This window comes from Arachis duranensis, chromosome 3 (assembly GCF_000817695.3).
Source record: "Arachis duranensis cultivar V14167 chromosome 3, aradu.V14167.gnm2.J7QH, whole genome shotgun sequence".
NCBI classification, from domain to species: Eukaryota; Viridiplantae; Streptophyta; class Magnoliopsida; order Fabales; family Fabaceae; genus Arachis; species Arachis duranensis.
This window is the reverse complement of record NC_029774.3, coordinates 79607384-79627579: the sequence shown is the minus strand read 5'-3', so window position 1 is coordinate 79627579 and position 20196 is coordinate 79607384. Positions and strand designations below refer to the sequence as shown.

The window sequence follows — 20196 nt, the reverse complement described above, 5'->3', positions numbered from 1 at the left end:
AAAGTTACGTTTTAATGTAAACCTAACGTCTCTGAAAATTCAATCTTACGTAACTTTTGATCCGGAGCTTCAATTGATGAGCCGTCAAAGACCACGTGTTCGTCTTAGAATTCTCTTCAATTCTATCTTAACAAAGTGGTAAGAAATCTGCGTTTCTCTCCCAGTTCTCTCTCTCTCCTCAATTTCATGATTTTAGGGGTTTGGGTATTAAGGAATTGAATGATTTTAATGGTTTAGGTGAACTACTCTAGCAGTGGATAATCACTGAATTTTTTCCAACAGATCTGTGAATAAGGTAAGAAACTGTTAAACCATTGTGAATCGTTGAAATTGTTGAATTAGTAAACCCTATGATGGTTATGGTGATATTCTTTGAATTAGATTGTGTTCTTGTTGATTTGGAGTTCAATTGGGCGGTTTAAAACAAAATCCGAGTGATTAAGTTGGAGGAATTGACGTTTGGAAGCTTGAAACTTGTGAAAAGAGAGGTATTTAAGGTTTTCAAGCTTAGGGAGGAATCAGCTACGGTACATTTTTGGTTTCTTGTAGTTAATGTTTAATGTCTCGTGAAAACTTAGGCTAGAAGACCTTAAGATAGGGATAAACTGAATGAATTGTTGATGGACTGTGAAAATGGCATATGATGTGTGATTTGATTTTATGAACGGTTTGTTATCAGAGTTGGTTGATTGTTAGGAAAGACTTAATTTTAAAAATTTGTTTGATTTTGAAATAATTTGATGCTGGAAATGATTTGAATGACTGGGAGGTATTTGGTTTGGTGGTTGAGACCCTTGAAAGGTAGCAGAAGTTCAAGTTTTAGAGGAGATGTTACTAAAATTTTTATAAAAAAAATATAGAAGCTTCATTTGAAATGATTATTTAGAATAAAATTGGTTTTAAGGATTATATGTTTTAAATTTGATTTATTTAAAAAGAAAGAATTATGTTTTGAGTTTAAATTATAGATGAACGGAACGTGAAGTGTGATAATAAGGAATGATGATAGTGTTTATGATGAATTTGAGATTCAATGATATATGAAATGATGATGAGAATGAATTTAAAAGCATATGAGACTTGCAAAAATTAAGATGAATTATTGACCTTCTATACGTAAGACGTTATCGGCTTGGGGAAGCGCGTACAGAGGGTCTGTCCAATGGTTAGCTATCAGCACATGTCAGGTTGATTGTATAACCGACAAATGAGCTCATTAGCCATAGGACAGGCATGCATCATGTGCATCTGTATGTTTTGCTTGAGTGTGCATTATTTTGGTTTGCCAAACTGTTTAATTCTGCTTATCTACTACTTGTTCTACTTGCTATAATTGCTCCTTTATCTGTGCTTTCCTTACCTGAATTGTATGTGTATGTTTTCTGAGAGACCCCTCTTGGCGGAGGTGTGAGGGGGAGGGGTGTTCCACTGGTGATTCGAAGAATTGGAAGAGACATAAAGTGAAGTGTTAAGTTAAAGTTAGATTTGTAATTTGAATATCTTAGATAACTTACCTAATTTCTAGTTTAGTTGAATCTTTAGGCTGAAATATGAGTGTCAGAGTTCTAGGAATGCCTCTGGCTTTTCCGGGACCTTTTATATTAACTATGCGGGCACCTTTACCATGCTGAGAACCTCCGGTTCTCATTCCATATAGGCTATGTATATATGCTTATAGAATCTCTGCATGTATATTTTGTATTTTGTCCTTCCTAGAGGTGGACTTGGAGATACAGGTGTTTATTTTGTAGTTTGAGTTTTATTTTGGGTTGTATATATGTATATATATGTATATATATGTGTATATATGTATATATATGTGTATATATACATATATATACATATATATACATATATATACTCTGGCTGGCCTTAGCATCGCAGGTCGAGTCTGGAGCTTGATATCTATGTTTTGAAACTCTGATATGTATATATGTTTTCAGCTTTCTTTTGATCTTACGTATCTGTTTTACGAATATCCATGCGAGTGTGACACGATTTTCTGTTTATCGTTTCTGTTTAGCTAATTCTTCAAGGCTCCTAGATAAGATTTCTTTCAACTATATTTATGTACGTATCTTTTCTTCTAGAGGTCATGATACCTTGCCACCTCTACTTTACGACTTAAGCGTAAGGCTCTATGTGATAGAGTGTTACAAATTGCAACCTTTAAATCTTTTCTTTGTTCGCCTAACTAAACCAGCATGACAACCATTGTTTGCTCAGTCCATCAATCCTCGTGGAATCGACCCTCACTCACCTGAGGTATTACTTGAATGACCCGGTGCACTTGCCGGTTACGCTGTGCGAAATCTCTTTTCGTGCATCGAATTTTTGGCGCTGTTGCTGGGGATTGTTTGTGATTGATAACTACTAGTTGTCTTGTTGCTTAGATTAGGTATTTTTATTAGTTTTTGTTTATTTACTTTTTCTTTTTAATTTTCGAATTTTTTATTTTATTTATTTTTCTTTATTTTCAAATTTTTTCCTATTTATTTTCTTTTCATTTCTGATTTTAAGTTTGGTATTCCTTTAGTGTTTTTCCTTTCTTTTTAATTTTGAAAATTTTTGAGTCCTTCTCTTTTTAGTTCTAAAAATTTTTTAGGTTATTTTTACATTCTTATTATCGAAACTTTTAGTCTAATTGTTTACTTTAATTTATTTTATTTTATTTTTTATTTTTTAGGATATCTCACCAGGAGCTCTCTATACTTTGACATAAAGACTCTCACTTTTTCTTTGTCTCTTGTTTGTTCACGAGCAGGAACAGGGATAAAGAACTCCTTCTTGGGTTTGATTCTAAGGCTGAGAGGACCTTGAGGCAGCATTTGCAACAAGCTAAAGCTTACAAAGCCGGAGAGAATCTCAAGGAAACTTTTGAGAAGGAAGTTGAAGAGCTCACCAAGGACCCTAATAGAGGAAATCCGAATGCAAGGAGGACTCTGAGCTCTTACACTGCCCCCACTTCTGACTTTTATGGGTGCAGTATTTCAGTACTTGCTATTGGTGCTAATAATTTTAAACTGAGGCCGCACTTGATCACTCTAGTACAACAGAACTACCAGTTTCATGGACTCCCCAGGAGGACCCCAACCTATTCATCTCTAACTTCCTGCAGATCTGTGACACTGTGAAGACGAATGGAGTAAATCCTAAGGTCTACAAGCTCATGCTCTTCGCATTTACTGTGAGGGACAGAGCAAAGCAGTGGCTTGATTTTCAGCCCAAGGAGAGCCTGGACATGTGGGACAAGGTGGTCACTGGATTTCTGACCAAATTTTTCCACCTCAGAAGCTAACTAAGCTTAGGGTGGATGTCCAAACTTTCAGACAGAAAGATGGAGAATTCCTCTTTGAAGCCTAGGAGAGATTCAAGCTGATTTTCAGGAAGTGCCCTCCTGAAATGTTTTCTAAATGGACTAGGCTACAGATCTTTTATGATGACCTCTTTGAGATGGCCAAGATATCACTGGACAACTCTGTTAGTTGTTCCTTACACATGAAGAAGACACCTGAAGAGGCGAATGAGCTTATTGAGATAGTTGCTAACAACTAGTATCTATACACTTCTGAGAAGAACCCTATGAACACTGGGACTACACAGAAGAAAGGTGTCTTAGAGGTGGACACATTGGACGCCATTTTAGCTCAAAAAAAGCTCATATCCCAACAGATTAGCATGATCTCTCAACACTTAACCAGGATGCAAATCTTAACTGTTAATACTCAAGATGCATCCTATTGCATGACTGGGAGCTACAATCAGGAGGACTCAAGTAGCTATGCTCAACCAACCACCGAACAAGTAAATTACATGGAAAATTCCTCCAGAAATCCTAATAATGATCCCTATGCCAATACTTTCAATCAAGGATGGAGGAATCACCCTAACTTTGGGTGGAGAGAGCAGCCACAGAAGCCCTAACAGAGCTTCAACAATAACCAGGGTAGGTCCAATCCGAACAGGTTTAACAATCAACAATTCCAACCCTCTCAAACACATAGCATCTCTGACTTAGCCACAATAGTTTCTAAACTTTCCAAGACCGCTCACAGCTTTATACAAGAGACAAAAGTTTCAATTCGAAACTTGGAAGTACATGTGGGTTAGCTGGGTAAAAGGATGCTTGAGAGACCTCCTAACACTCTTCCCAATAACACAGAGGTGAATCCAAGAGAAGAATGTAAGGCCCTTATCATGAACCTAAAGAGATGTATGCTGTTGATGAATTGAAGGAAGAAAAGGCTCAAGGAGAAGCTAGAAAAGCACTAATATACACCCCAATAGTGGCGAAGGAGCCTGAAGTACCATACCTTCAGAAGCTTCAAAAGGGGACCAAGGATGAGCAGCTCACTCAATTATTAGAAATCTTTAAAAAGTTACAAATTAATATTCCTTTTGCTGAGGTGTTGGAGAAGATGCCTCCTTATATGGCTTGTCTGAAAAGCGTACTCTCTGAGAAGAAGGCCTTAAAGGAAAATAAAACTGTAGTGTTGATCAAGGAGTGCAGTACACTAGTCCATTAGAGGCTACCCAAGAAAATGTCGGATCCCGAAAGATTTCTGATTTCCTGTACTATAGGGACCATCACATTTGAGAAGGCATTGTGTGATTTGGGCTCAAGCATAAATCTGATGCTTCTTTCTGTGATGAAGAAGCAAGGAATCCAAGAGGCACAACCCACAATAATTGCATTGGAGATGGCTGATAAGTCTCAGAAGCAGGCATATGGATCGGTGGAGAATGTCCTAGTAAAGGTTAAAGATCTCTACCTCCCTGCTGACTTTGTGATACTCAACACGGGAGAGGATACAAATGACTCCATTATCCTAGGAAGGCCATTCCTAGCCACTGAAAGAGCCCTGATTGATGTTGAGAGAGGAGAGTTAGTTCTGAGGCAATGAGAAAACTATTTGGTCTTCAAGCTCTTCAAACCTTCACCACTCCCTGACAAAGGAGGTACTGGCATGCAAAACTTAATGCTTAAGCCGTCGCCCTTGGTGGAAAGCCATACAGTACCCCCTGACATCAAACCTAAGTTTGGTGTTGGACATTCACCACCCACCAAAGATGGAGGAGGTCCCAAGAAGAAAGTACCCAAAGGATGGAGGAACAAGAAGATTCCTACTGAGAACTTCTCACCAAGCATGAAGGTGGTATTCACTAGAAGTCCAAATGTACCATATACTATGAACATGATCCTGTCTATAGAGCATGTTGAGCTAATTCATGAAATCACAGGAAAGAAATTCACTATTAGGGGTGAAGATCTGAGCTCCTATGATCCTCTTCCTTAGAGGAGCTAACCGTCAAGCTAGTGACGGTAAAGAAGTGCTTGTTGGGAGGCAACTCAACCATAAGTATCCTTTAGTTTAATGATATTTTGAATTCAGTTTTCTTTTAGTTTGAGTTTTCTTTTAGTTATTTTTATTTTAAATTGATTTTCATAGTTTCTATAACTTTTCTAACGTTTGTGATCATGTAAAGTACTTAGGACAGGGACAAGAGACCTCAGACAGAAGAATAGAACACCTTGGAGAGAAACAACTGGGGCCGCTTGATAAACCGCAATTTTATGGTTTATCTTGTGTCTTATTTGGTAGATTTGATCAACTTTTTCCACATTTATTCACTAAAATAGCATGGTTTTGTAATTCTCCCTAATTAGGCTTAATGATTGAAAACATGCTTTTTAGGCTTTTAAAGTGCTAAATTTAATTCACTTTTCTCTCATTCAATGCCTTGATATGTCTGTTGAGTGATCTCAGGATTTATAAGGCAAGGATTGAATGGAAGAAGTGAAGAAAAAGCATGCGAAGTGGATAAATCATGAAGAAATGAGCATTTGGAGGATTCATAGCGACACGTACACGTGATAAGGACATCTGCCAGGCGACACACACGCGTCACCCATGCGCACGCGTGACGTTGGTCACGTGACCTCATTAAAGTGAATATGCTGGGGGCAATTTCTGAAGCTATTAGAGGATGAATTCAAGATGGATCAAGGGAGAGCAATTAGGATAGATTAGAAAGATGCTTTAGGTCATTCTATAGAGAGAAGCTCTCTCTTCTCTCTAGAATTATGGTAGATTAGGTTAGAATTCTCTTAGATTTAGGTTTAATTCTTGTTTTCGTTTACTTTTTCTTGCAATTTATTATTCTTACATCTTTTCTTTCCTAGTTTTACTTGTTATTTCCTTTATTTTGTTGCTTTTACTTTTATGAACTCTTGTTAATTTCATTTCCATTAATGCAATTTGATGTTTTATGTATCTTATTATTTAATTGAGTTTTTGTTGTTATTTTCTTGCCTTGGGTAGTTGTAGATTTAATATTTCTTGTTATTTGCCATGCTTTTCTTTTATTCCTTCCAAGTGTTTGATAAAAATATAATTTATACCAAAGCCAAGTTATTTAAGCTGAAAACAAAATTTCAATCTCATCCTTAAATCTAAAGCGTTTCCAAAGGCTCAGAAATTATTTTAGTTTTGCTAAATTAGAATTTAAAGAATACTTTGAACTTTTCCTAAAATTTTGTAAAGTGAAATTTGTTAATCAAAATTAAAGTTCTTTCAAATCCACTAAAACTCCTCCAAATGTGCTTATTGTTGCACGAAAACTTATCTCTCAACAAATTTTTACCGGCAAGTGCACCGGATTGTTGTCAAGTAAAAACTCACTATAGAGTGAGGTTGAATCCTATTGAGATTGGTTAGTTGATCAACTTTAATTGGAGAATTATTTTAGTTGAACTGAATCAAATTAAATTGAGGAGTGCAGAATTTAAATTGGTGGGAAACTTAAAGTGCAAGAAATATAAATAACTGAATGTAATTAGCAGACTTTAAATGGCAGAAGGGAAATTACATGAAATTAAAGTGCAGAAGCTTAAATTGCAAGAAATTAAATGGGAGTGAGGATTGTTGAGCATAAGTGTAATGACAGAATTGAAAGAATGGGTAAGATCAGAATGGGGGGATTCATTGGGCTTAGAAGATATTGCATTCTCCGGATCAAATCATTTTCATCTCTTTCTCAATCAATAGATTCATTGACCTTTCTTGGCAATCCTAGGTGATTGGATCCCAATGTCTTGGCTCACCAATCTCTATAAGCTTGAACAATTGCCCAATGTCTTGATATAATTGCTCACATGGTTGTCAAACTCGCGAGTTAACTCGTAAACTCGTACGAGTTTACGAGTTTAGGTAGTGGAATCGAGTTGACTCGGACATAAACTCGTTTCTGGGTAGACTCGGGTTGACTCGGCTAGACTCGGATAAAATCGTGCAAACTCGCGAGTTTGCTAGCGAGTCAGCGAGTTTAATTTCGTTGCCCATTTTTGCCAAAACGGCGTCGTTTTGGCCCAGAAAAAAAAAAAAAAAAAAAAAAAAAAAAAAAAAAAAAAAAAACCAAACCCTCACGGCCAGCCTCACTCGTCTCACACCCTCCACCATCTAACGGCAGCGTTGTCTGCACCGCCACGCAGAGGCCGGACGCCAGAGTCCAGACGGACCCCTCGCCTTCTCACGGTCTCACCTCCCCTCGCCTCATCCCTCGTCGTCGTCGGCTCGTCCCCCACCTCTCACCCGCGCAGCGTCGCAGAGCCCAGTGAAGGACCACCACGTAGAGTCGCAGTCTCGTAGAGCCCACCAGGCCACCACCAGGCAGAGTCGCACAGCGCCAGAGCCCACCACCAGTCCACCACGCCGTTTGCCTCCCCTCCCCTGTTCTGCCCTCGTCAGCCTTGTTCTGTTTTTCTTCACTGAAGCACTGCCGATCTGCTTCAAGTGATAAAGTCTGCCCAAGTACCCATCTCCAAGGTAATTTTGTTAAACTAATTCAAATGCTAACAATTTTGGTGGCAATTATTCAATTCTGCAAATTTATTAAGGCCCTGATCTGCGTTTGATCTGTTGAAAAAAAAATTAATGTGTGAAAAAAACTGATGCTGCTTGCCTGCTTCTGTAATCTGTACTTCATGCTTCATGCTTCAATCATGGTTAAAATCTGTGGATAGTGCTTCTGGCCTTCTGCTATATATATTTTTTCTTTTGTTTTCTGCTTCTGTTATGTAGTTATGTTTAGTCTTTAGTTTACTGAAATCTGAAGTCTGAATTAGTGAATTCACATTCACTGAATTGAAACTCTGAAGTCTGAATTGTTAGTTAGTGTTACTGACTTACTGTGTTAGTTTAATTGAAAGTCTGAAGTCTGAATTGTTAGTTTAAATGAAAATGTATCTGTTGTGTCTTGTGTGATAAAGTGAGTATTGGAGTATTGGTGGTTGACTCTGGTTGCCATTGTTTTAATTTGTTTGTGCTTGATCATATTGATGACCTCAAAGGGGGTTCATATGACAATGAGAAATTTGTTTAAATGAAATTGCTTGCTGTACTGCATTTGGAGTGATGAACTGATGATTATTGATTAAGTCTTATGATGCTAAAAATTTTTCATCTTTTAAACATTATTGTTGTAAGTGTAGCTGAAACTAGTGTTAGTTATGAATTTAGTTATTGGATAATCTGAATCTGAATTTAGTTAGTGGATAATCGTCTGAATCTGAATTTGTTGTTTGGGTTGTTGATTTTTAGGGATAAAAATACAAAATGTCTGAGAATGTTGGTTCAGGGACAGGGTCTTCGCTTCCTAGTATTCCTAGACCTACACCTGCTGTTTCTAGGAGAAAAAATGCAACTGGAAATAGAAGTGATATAGGATGGAAACATGGGATTGATGTTCAAGGCAATGGTAAAAAAGTGAAGTGTAATTATTGCTCAAAAACTATAAGCGGAGGGATTTACAAATTCAAGCATCATCTTGCCGGTACTAAAGAGGATTCAGAGCCTTGTGCTTCAGTACCTGAAGAAGTGAAGGCTGTGATGTTGAAAGTTTGTGTGGAGGCTAAAGAAGCATCATTGAAGAAGAGAAGATTTGGTGATGAAGAGGATTATCCTGAACAAACAGAAAAGGAAAAGGACAATTCTCAACAAAAGGGGAAAGATATTCGCAACTTTGTCACAAAAGGAAAAGGGGCTCAAGTTCAATCAACAATAAATCAAATGATGAAGAAGGATCTAAAGGAACAATGTGATCAACAATGTGCCATATTTTTCTATACAAGTGCTATTCCTTTCAATGTTATTAAGAATCCCGAATTTTTAAAGTTTTGTGAGATGGTTGGTAGATATGGAATTGGCTATAAACCTCCTTCTTACCATGAGTTAAGAGAAACCCAATTAAAGAAAGCAGTAAACAATGTTGATGAAATGCTTACTGAATTTAAAGCAGAGTGGAAGAGAACTGGTTGTTCAATCATGTCGGATGGATGGACTGATAAAAAAAGGCGTAGTATTTGTAATTTTTTGGTGAACAGCCCTAAAGGAACAGTTTTTCTTTATTCATTGGACACTTCTGACATCTCGAAAACAACGGATAAAGTTGTCAAAATGCTAGAAGATGCCGTAGAATTTGTTGGTGAAGAGAATGTAGTCCAAATTGTTACAGATAATGCTGCTAATTATAAGGCTGTTGGAGAAAGAATGATGGAGACTAGAAAAAGTTTGTATTGGACACCATGTGATGCACACTGCATAGATTTGATATTGGAGGATTTTGAAAAGAAGCTAAAGGTGCATGAAACAACCATAAAAAGGGAAGAAAAATCACCACTTTTATCTACTCTCGGAGTATGCTCATTAGCATGTTGAGGAATTTTACAAAGGGAAAGGACTTGGTTCGGCCAGGTGCCACAAGATTCGCCACTGCCTATTTGACTCTCACTTGTCTTCATGATAATAAAGGACCGTTGATGACTATGTTTACTTCTGCTGATTGGAAGACAACTAAGGTTGCATCAACACCTGAAGGAATAAGAGTTCAAAACATGGCCTTGGATAGTAGGCTATGGAAGAATATTGTCATATGCCTCAAGGCTGCTGCTCCTCTCATTACAGTCCTTCGCTTGGTTGATTCAGATGAAAAACCAGCCATGGGTTTCATCTTTGAAGGCATGAGAAACGCCAAAGAAACAATCAAGACTAACTTCGGTTGTGTTAAAAAGAGGTAATCTTGAGTTTTGACTAATTGAAAGCTTTAATATTTGATTATCAATGTATCATGTTAGTATGTGTATTATGTTACCATGTTTTCTTCTTATATTCAGTTATTTATTTAATTTTCTTATTTTTATTCATTTGCATTGTTATTTTTAGTTATGAACCTATATGGGAAATTATTGATGGAAGGTGGGAAAGTCAATTGCATAGACCATTGCATGCAGCTGCGTATTATCTTAATCCTCATTATCACTATGAACCAAATTTCATGGTTGATGATGCTGACATTAAGATTGGCCTATATAGTTGTTTGAAAAAACTAGTTCCTAACCAGGAAGAAAGGAAAAAGGTTGGTCTACAGCTTCCTGACTTTCATTATGCTAGAGGCCTCTTTGGTAATGAAACTGCAAAGAGTAGTAGGAAGACCATGCTACCTGCTGAGTGGTGGGACTTCTATGGAGATAGTTGTCCAGAACTAAAGAAGTTTGCTATCCGAGTTCTAAACTTAACTTGTAGTTCATCTGGTTGTGAGCGTAATTGGAGTGAATTTGAAATGGTAATTCCTTATTCCTTACTTCCTTAGAACTATTCATTATTTATTTTAATTTTAATTTTTTTATTTTTATTAACTATTGGCACTATATGTTTGTAGGTTCATACAAAGAGAAGAAATCGGTTGCATCAAAAGAAAATGAATGATCTAGTGTATGTGATGTATAATTTGAAGTTAAAGGGCAAGCAAATTAGAAAAACTCCAGAACTTGAATTTGATGCAGTGCATTCTGATGATGAGTGGATAACTGAGGATGTTAATGAAAATATTGCTGAAAGTGTTGAGCATTCTCACTTGCCAATGAATGACAATACTAATGATGATCCAAATAGTAATGAATTTGCTATTCCAGGTATGAATAGTAATGAATTCAACATGGGTGAGGGAGGTGAGAATGAGTTTATTGGGGATCCACAACAAAATTTAATAGAGGAAGAAGATGAACATGTGAATGATGATGAAGATTTTGTTGGCCGTGTTGAACCTGAGGCTGAAAGAAATGATGTTTCTGATGAAGATGGTGAAGATGATGATGTTGATGCCATGGAAGATGAAGATATTGGAGGATTTGAGTTTTAGAGTTTATTAGAAATTTAATTGTTGCTTTGTTGTTTTCTTTTGTGTTTTGGTTATGTCTTATAAACCTTTGATTGTGTAATTGTGTGTTTTATGTTGAACTAGATAAATACTTGTGAAGGATTTAAATGTGTGATCCAAAGTACTTGTTGTAACTTGTAATTTTAGTATTAGGTTAATTTATTATGTGTTTTGATGTTGAAATTGTTAGGTTTAAATGTCTATATCTGAGTAAATATATATATTATACATGATATATATATATTTTTTAAAAATGTATAACAGGTAAACTCGTACGAGTCTACGAGTCGAGTCTAGGTCAGCTCCACGAGTTTACCTAGACTCGCGAGTTTGACAACCTTGATTTTATTCCAACTTTTCCAATGAATGCTCTTATTTCTTCCCGGGCTAGCCCACCAAAATTTGGCAATTCTGGCTCCCAACTTTTTGCAGAAATTTTTAGGAAACTTTATAACATTCATCGCATATGATGGGATAGCCTGCACTACCGCTTTCATCAAAGTTTCCTTACCCACCTGATTCAACAAGTTTTTTTTCCATCCTTCTAATTTTTTTTGCACCTTTTCTTCAATCCATTCTAGTGCCTTTTGCTTTGATCTTCTCGATTTTGCTGGTAGACCCAAATACTTTCCCAGATTGTCCCAAAAAGCTATTCCAAGGATTTCTTCAATATTCACTCTAGTTTGTATGGGGATTTGATATCCAAAGGTGATACCTGATTTATCCAGATTAATTCTCTACCCTGAAGCTTTCGTATATTGATTGAGAATCTGTATAATCTGATATATCTCTTCTTTTTTAGCTTTTGCAAAAATAATACAATCATCTGCAAATAACAAGTGAGATATGGCTGGAGCTGTAGGTGCCATCTTGAACCCAAAAATTAAATTTTCTCTTTCCACTTTCTTCATTAAAATTGTGAAAATCTCAGCAGCTATAATGAATAAATATGGAGATAGGGGATCCCCTTGCCTTAACCCGTCTTTGTGGTTCCACCTCACTTATATCGCGCGCTTTTTACGCAGGCCATCACCATCTTCACCCATTTTTCACAAAAGCCAAAAGCTTCCAGAAGCTTTTCCAAAAAGTCCCACTCCATCCTATCATAAGCTTTATTCATATCTAATTTAATAGCAAGACCCATAGATCCTTCTCTACTTTTTTTAACAAGTTTATTGAAAGCTTCTTGGACTATGATAATATTATCCTGAATGAGCCTTCCTCCAACAAAAGCACTTTGAATCGGTGAAATTAAATCCTCTAACACTTCATTCATTCTCTGCACTAAGATTTTTGATATGATCTTGTAAATAAAATTGCAACAACTGATGAGTCTTAATTGGTTCAAATTCTCTGGCTGATTGACTTTTGGAATAAGAACCATTGTAGTCTGACTGATTTCTTGTGGTAAAATACCTGTTTCAAAAAAATCCTTCACCACCGCATAGACATCTTCCTTCAGAATATCCCAGTGTTTCTGATAAAACATCCCATTTAGTCCATCTGGGCCTGGCGCTTTTAAATTCCCCATGCTAAAAACTGCCTCCATTATTTCCTTTTCACTTACCGCTTCAGGAAGTTTTATATTTGTATCTTGAGTAATTTTTCTAGGTACTTCTTTGATACAATTCTCCAAATTTCTACTCCCTGAAGAAGTAAAGAGATCTCTGAAGTGGTTTTCAATAAGTTTAAGAATCTCTTTTTCTCCTTGAATCCATCTTTCCTCTGAATCCTTTAATTTCACAATTCTGTTCCTGTCTCGTCTTTGTAATGTTGTGGCGTGGAAAAACTTTGTATTTTTATCGCCCCACTTAAGCCACTTTAATCTAGACCTTTGTCCCCAAAATTTTTCTTCTTGCTCCCATAAATGTGAAATTTTCACTTTAATCTGATTAATTTCCTGTTGTTCTCGATCCGTCATGTTAGAACTTTGTAAAAAATGCATTCTTTCTTTAAGCTTTTCAATCTCCTTATAAGCTCTCTTAAATTTCCTTTTACTCCATCTGCTCAACTCTTCTTTGCACTTATTTCTCTTTTTTATAAACCTATCCCAAGATCTACACTCATTTACTTCCATATCCCAGCTTCTTTTTATAAGATCCAAACACTCCTCGTGGTCCGTCCAAAATGCTTCAAACTTAAACTCCCTTTTGCCTCTAGCTTTTGGCTCCATATTCACTACTAGGAGACTATGGTCTGAGCTCACTGCTGGAATAGCTGTAAGAACTGCATTTGAAAACACTTCTCTCTATTCCCAATTTACTAGTATACTGTCTAATCTCTCTTTTGTGATGAACCCATTCCTAGGATTGCTGAACCACGTAAATTTTCCGCCTTTCAAATCGAGGTCCATGAGTTTATTTGCATCTACGAATCCCCTGAACACCTCTATCTGTATTTTTGGTTTAGGATTAAGCCCTACCTTTTCCTCTTGTGTTAAAATATCGTTAAAATCTCCGATATACGCCTGAGGCCCATTCAAACAGTTATTACTTACAGAGAGCTCCTCCCATAGCTTCCTTTTTTGCTTAAACACTGGGTTACCATAAACAAAACACCTTTTCCAGCATTTTCCATTTCCTAAGTCAATGTCAGATTTAATAAAGTTATCACACCACGAATAAACATTCATATTTATATTAGATTTCCATAATAAACATAGCCCTCCGGACAATCCCTGGAGATCAACACAAAAAAACTTATCAAAATGAAACTTTTTCTTAATCCTATTAATCTTCACTGCATTAGCTCTAGTTTCCATCAGGAACACTATGGCCGGTTTAATCCGCTTACACAGATTAATAAGTTCAGAAATTGTCGAGGCGGCCATAAGTCCTCGACAATTCCAACTTACAATACTCATGGCTGAGGGTGGGGCATGATTCGGCCCTCCTCCTCAGCCATAGTATTGTCCCATGCCATAGGTTCTCCTCCTATATTTCTAGTATTTACCAGCTTGTTTTTTCATCCCCCTCCCGGTCTTCATCCTTTTAGTAGCTTGCTTCTCGCTCTTTGCTAGCACCTTATCCCATTCAACATTAGTCATCTGGAGCATCTTCTTGTCTTCTCTTTTTTTTTAGGTTCAATCCCATCTCCATACATTTTGCTAATTCTATCTCCCATTTTGTTGACTCCTTTTGTTCCTGCTCTTCCATATTCTCCTCTGCATCTTCATCACTAGCCAGCTCCACAAAATATTGTTCTCCTTCCACCGATTTCAGGACATGTGTATTATTCTCCTTTTTTGCCTTCTCCTCTTGCCTACTATATGTCTTGGTCCCCCACTGCTCTGTATACGGAGTATCTTTCTCCTTAGCAGGCTTCCCCTATTCCCTTGATGTATCTTCATTCATAGCTATAATAATATCCGTATGTTTTTTTAAGGCCGCCCATAAAGTGACATTTAAAACTGGATGATCTATTTCCTTTTCTTCTATTCTCCCAGCCTTGTTATTTTCAGAACGTATTGGACCCATTAATATATTTTGCTGGTAAAGCCCATTGCTATCCTGATTGGTGGCATCTCCTATAGACACCTCATTTGGGTTTTCACATTGGGCTTTTTTATAACCCCATACCTCCCTCTTTGATCCACTAGGCTCCTCCTTTTTGTTTTCTTCTCTTATCCCTAAACCATTTAAAATATAATTCTGTGTTTCTGCAGCTGTCCCATCTCTATCTGCCCTGAAATCCTTCCATTTCTGATTTTCAGGGATTCTGTTACACCATTCTTTCTCTACAACAGCCTCATTCTCACCTAATACTCTTGCCTCCTGCATCCCCTTACTAACACCTCCACTCCCCATACCCTCCGTACTACCAACCCCACTTCTTTCTGATTCCGGTTTTTCCACACTCCCTCTCCCCCTTATGCTCTTACCACACGCCTCCTCATCTTCCTCGTGCCCCTCTTTCCAACCATCCCTGAACCTTCTTTTTTCTTGATTTTTCAAAGCTTTAGCTTGAGGCACCCCCAATCCTTTGGTGAACCTTGGTTTACTTGAATCCCAGCTTGCCATAACTTTTTGATTCTTGCCTTCCTTAGCTCTATGCCCCAATCTTCCACAGTTGAGACAGTAATGGTCTTGTAACCTTTCATATTTAAAGTGGATCCAAGCATTCGGCAGATCGTCTCTTTCAAGATAAAACCCTGTGAGGAGGGGTTCAGTAACATCCAGAGTTACCTTAACTCTTAAGAAGGTTCTCATCGGTTTAGTATCTCTCCATGGATCCTCCACCTCTGAAACTAACCCCATCATGTCTCCTATGACTTTTGTTGTATCCCTTTCCAGTAACTCTAAAGGCACCACATGAATCTGTACCCAAAAATTCATAAAATCATGCTTGACTTCAAATACTGACTGGCCCTTCATCCATTCTTGTAGGTTCAGCAAATACCCTTTAATACTCCACGACCCACCGTTAAGCACCTGCTTGCCTTTTTTCTTGTCTTTGAAACTGAACAGGAGCATATTTCTTCCAATTTCTGAAATAACTAGTCCCTAGGGTTACCCCATATCCCCATAATAGTGTTCTTGCAAACTTTTAAATTCATTTCGTATATGCTTTTCTATTCTGATTGTTTTGCCTTCTATAGTCTCCGTAGCTCCAACTCCTCTGACTTCCATATATGACATTGTTTTTACTCTGTGCAGACTAACAATAAAACTAAAGTGTGTTATTCGCCGTTGGTGAGTGTTGATGAAGCTCCCTAAAGGAGAAACTCCTCTTAAAGGACTAGAACCAGACGTTCCTACAGTTGACTCTCTTAATACGAGAGAGAGGTCTCTCCAGATGAGAGAAAAATTCGGTTGTGTAATTCACTTTAATAAGACAAACCCAAAGTTTGATTCTATGAGATTTTCTTTATGCATAGCCCGAAAAGAAAAAGCAATTTTGGTTTCGTACATTTTTTCAAAAAAAATTAATTAATAAAATAAAAAAAATCAGTTTCTTTAGGAAGCTTAGATCATCATTTCGTCTAATCCTACAAGCCCATATCCAGTCCGCTTCCTTTATCTCTATCGGGTCTTTGAAGCCCATATCCAGTTGGTTCATATCCAGTTCTTTCAACTCATCAAACCCATATCCAGTTGGTTTTATTTATTTTCTGTCATGTCATAAATGCCCATATCCAGTTCGCTCGACTCATTCTTTTTCAATTGATCAAGGCATATCCAGCTAGTTAAGGTCCGTCTCTTGTCATCAAGCCCATATCCAGTCGGCTAAATTCATTTTGTATTTGGTTATTAAAGGTCATATCCAGTTAGCTCAGACCCATTTCTTTCAAGTCATCAAATCCATATCCAGTTGGTTTCATTTATTTTCTTTCAGGTCACAGATGCCCATATCAAGTTGGCTCAGACCCATTGTTTTTCAATTCGTCAAGCCCATATCCAGTTTGTTTCAATTATTTTCTGTCGAGTCGATGATGTCCATGTCCATTTAGTACTTACCCATTTCTTTCAAATCAAGCAGTTTATATCAAGTTAGGTTTTGGCCATTTCTTTTAAATAATTGTCTTGCAAGTTATCAAGTACATGTTTCAATTACCTTTGTTTTATTTGTTTGAATCTTTAATTCATATCCATATTCAAAGTTAAAAAATGAAAAGTATGCATTTGCTTCATTTCATTTGGCTCTTACCAGTTTATCTCCATATATCATCATTTGCATAATTACATTCCATTTCTATCTTTCATCTTTTCGATCAAACAAAATAATATTCATTTTTCTTTACTCATTTCTTAATTTGAAAAGATATAAATAATTGTTTATTCTTTTTATCAAATAAGTAATGAATAAAGAGGGATAGCTGTGAATACCGTATTTTGTCCGACACAATAATATCTTCAAAAACAAATCTTGTACCAATAAATAATCAAGTTGGTGTTTATTATGCTCGATAAAAAGAATGACAATAAAGGTTCATAAAAATTTTATTTCATTAATAATGTACATATTTATTTTCCAATAGGGTTTCTACTATACCCCATGATACATATGGACAAGAATTATATATAACAAAATTGCTAAGTACAATAGGTCACGTTTTTGCTTGTTATTATACTCGTCGGTCCTTGGAAAATTATTTCTTAGTGGTTGTAATCTATTATTCACCGGAATAATATTTTCCAATGGTGTATGATTTGTAAGCATTTATGTACGTTTGGAAAGTAAACTAGATGATGAAAGGTGGGGTATCACAAATATTTAGCATCTTGTTTTTTAAGCTTTCAGCACCTATAAAAGGAGACATTCAGCATGAAAAGGGGTACACACATTATAACAAAAAATCATTAAGTTTTTTGTGCCGTTGTCAGGGATTAATTGAAATTGACAACATGCGTCCAATTAAATTCTAATTTAGATCTTATTCGTTTTAATTTCTTTTATTTCAAGTTTATTTTCTTTTTATTTCTTTTATTTTATTTTTTTATCTTGTTTAAATTCTTCTCTTCTTTCTTTACTATTTCTTTTATTCCGCAAAATATATTTGATCTTTTCTTTGTTTGTGTATCTAAGAAAATGATGGAGTTAAATGCTATAGAAAAAATCTTATCAAACAATAAACTTATGATTCAACAACATTTTGTACTGACAAAATAAGTGAAATAAACGCAGTGTAAGCTACTAGGATATTCCTCAAACCAAAAAATTACTCATCTTTTCCTGAATATAGGAATTACCCAAATTCTGATTGGGGGAGTTACGGACAAGGATATTTCAACATTCCATACCAACAGCAAATAAATTTTAATGTTGAATATTGATTCTGTTCCGAGGGTTACCTGAAACTGTAGTTCGATTTCGGACGAGATCTTCTGTACTGGTCGGAGCTGTTGTGTCCGACTTGTTGGACTTGGTGGTGGTGCTGATCCTTCGTCCCCGGAGGGTGGGGGGTACCTGCAAGGGACTCCAATACTTAAGTTAGCAAGGGTATTAAGCAGGTATTGAGTAGAATCAGAGTATGAGTTATACCTGGGTGCTCTAGTGTATTTATAATGGTGAGGAGTGACCTCTCTGGAGATAAGATAGTTATCTTATCTTATCTTATCTTATCTTTGAGTGAAGTCATCTTATCTTTAGGGGAACCGCCTTTATCTTTCTGGGCTTTGACTGCCTTTAGATTGGGCTGCGTTCCTTCATTTTGGGCCTGCTTTGGGCTCCGTTGGCGATTTGGCCGAGCTCTTTGAGAAGAGGTCGGGCATTGGCCGAGCTCTTTGAGAAGAGGTCGGATAGTCTGACCTGAAGAGGTCGGTCGGCTTGTCGCTAAACATCCCGGGTCGGACAGCTTGACCCAGGGTATGAATAGTGCCCCTGCTTGAGTTCGATCTTTCCATGAGATCGTGCTTTTCAGAGCTTCGATCTCTTTGGAAGTAGTGCTCAAGCATCTGTCTTGCTTGTTTCTTCATTGCTTTGCAATCTTGCAGATTTTCTAGAGGTTTGGTACTTCACAGTCCAACCTCTTTTGAGTGGTAGCGTGGGTTTTCTACCCTTGCCTTCTGGATCACGCCTTGCTTTAAGTTTGTGTTGACAACCCTCTGCTTTGGCGAAGTTGTCCTTCCGGCTTGATATCCGGATTTTTAGTGATTTGTCCAATGACTTTTTAATGTTCTTTATATAGAACCTTTTTTTAATCTTGGATGATGTTCGTAGCCCTGTTTGAGATTGTGCCTTCTTTGAGTGGAGTTGTATCCTTTTTGGCTAAGCGCATTTGAGCCTTAAGTTGTTTCCCAACCTTTTCGCTTGTTCTTTTTTGTGAGATCGTACTTGCACCTCTTCTTTAGTTGACGTTGATCTGTATGACTTTGCCCCTGCTTGAGTTCGGACTTTTCCGTGAGACCGTGTTTTCAGAGTTTCGATCTCTTCAGGGAAGTCGTGCTTAAGCATCTTGACTTTGGTCGATCTTTGAGTAGTTTCTCCTTGTGCGAGTCTGGTATTGCCCCTTTTACTTTGTTGAGGGGACTTTTCAGCCTTCTTCTGACTTGTTTGTCTTCGCTGTTCGAGCTTTTTAGTCATAATCCAACAACTTTTTAGGTAGTGTTCCGACGGAGAACCTTTTTATAGTTTGTTTGGATGACTTTTTAGCTCTGTCTTTGAGGCTGTGCTTTTTGCTTTTTAAGTAGTGTCTTTTTCCAAGACTTCGTATTTTTTAGCAAAGCATTTCTTTAAGACCTCGTACCTTTTAGCAAAACATTCCTGGCCTTCCTCTAGCCGTTTGTGAGATGTCTTTGTCCATTTTTGTGGATCTTTGTAGAGTGTCGGTACTTTGTTGTCGACCTCTTTTGATCTCTTCTGATTTTGTCCACTTTCTGCTTGGTTGAGGTGGTCCTTGGGGCTAATTTGTCCGACGACCTTTTAGTGTTTTTGTAGAACACTTTTTAGTCATTCTGAACAATTTTGATAGCCTTGTCGTGGAGCCGTGGCTTTTTGGGCGGAGCTATGTCCGTTTTAGCGCACGTTTTTCGTTGGTCCGACTTCTTCTTGTCGGTCCAAGCTATAACTTTCGTTGGTCCGACTTCTTCTTATCGGTCCAAGCTGTAGCTTTTGTTGGTTCGACTTCTTCTTGTCGGTCTCTTCTGAGTTATGTCTGTAATCCTCTTTCTTTGACCTTGTTCAAGTCTCTTTCAGGGATTACTTTTATAAATTTTGTCGTTTGGGCCGACTTTGTCATGTCGGGATCTTCTAAGTTATATCCATAATCCTCTTTCTTGGACCTTGTTCAGGTCTCTTTCAGGGATTACTTTTATAACTTATTTTGTAGGAGACCGACTTCGTTAGGTCGATCTCTTCTAAGTTATTTTTGTAATCCTCATTCTTGGACCTTTGTCAGGTCTCTTTCAGGGATTACTTTTATAACTTTGTTTTGTAGGAAACCGACTTCGTTAGGTCGATCTCTTTCCAAGTTAATTTTGTAATCCTCTTTCTTGGACCTTTGTCAGGTCTCTTTCAGGGATTACTTTTATAACTTTGTGTTGT

At 37.2% G+C, this 20196-nt stretch overlaps 2 protein-coding genes across 2 annotated transcripts; both read left to right on the top strand.

Annotated features, from left to right (window-relative positions):
- The first annotated feature begins 4700 nt into the window (after positions 1–4700).
- Positions 4701–7797, top strand: LOC107479611 (uncharacterized). The gene is made up of 3 exons (XM_016099736.1): positions 4701–4897; positions 5009–5156; positions 7471–7797. Exons 1-3 carry the CDS (start codon positions 4701–4703, stop codon positions 7795–7797), a joined length of 672 nt encoding a protein of 223 aa, XP_015955222.1.
- An 818-nt stretch (positions 7798–8615) lies between these two features.
- Positions 8616–11511, top strand: LOC107479612 (uncharacterized). The gene is made up of 5 exons (XM_016099737.1): positions 8616–9638; positions 9731–10071; positions 10221–10620; positions 10717–11151; positions 11479–11511. The coding sequence occupies exons 1-5, from the start codon at positions 8616–8618 to the stop codon at positions 11509–11511; spliced, it is 2232 nt and encodes a 743-aa protein (XP_015955223.1).
- Positions 11512–20196: the final 8685 nt, after the last annotated feature.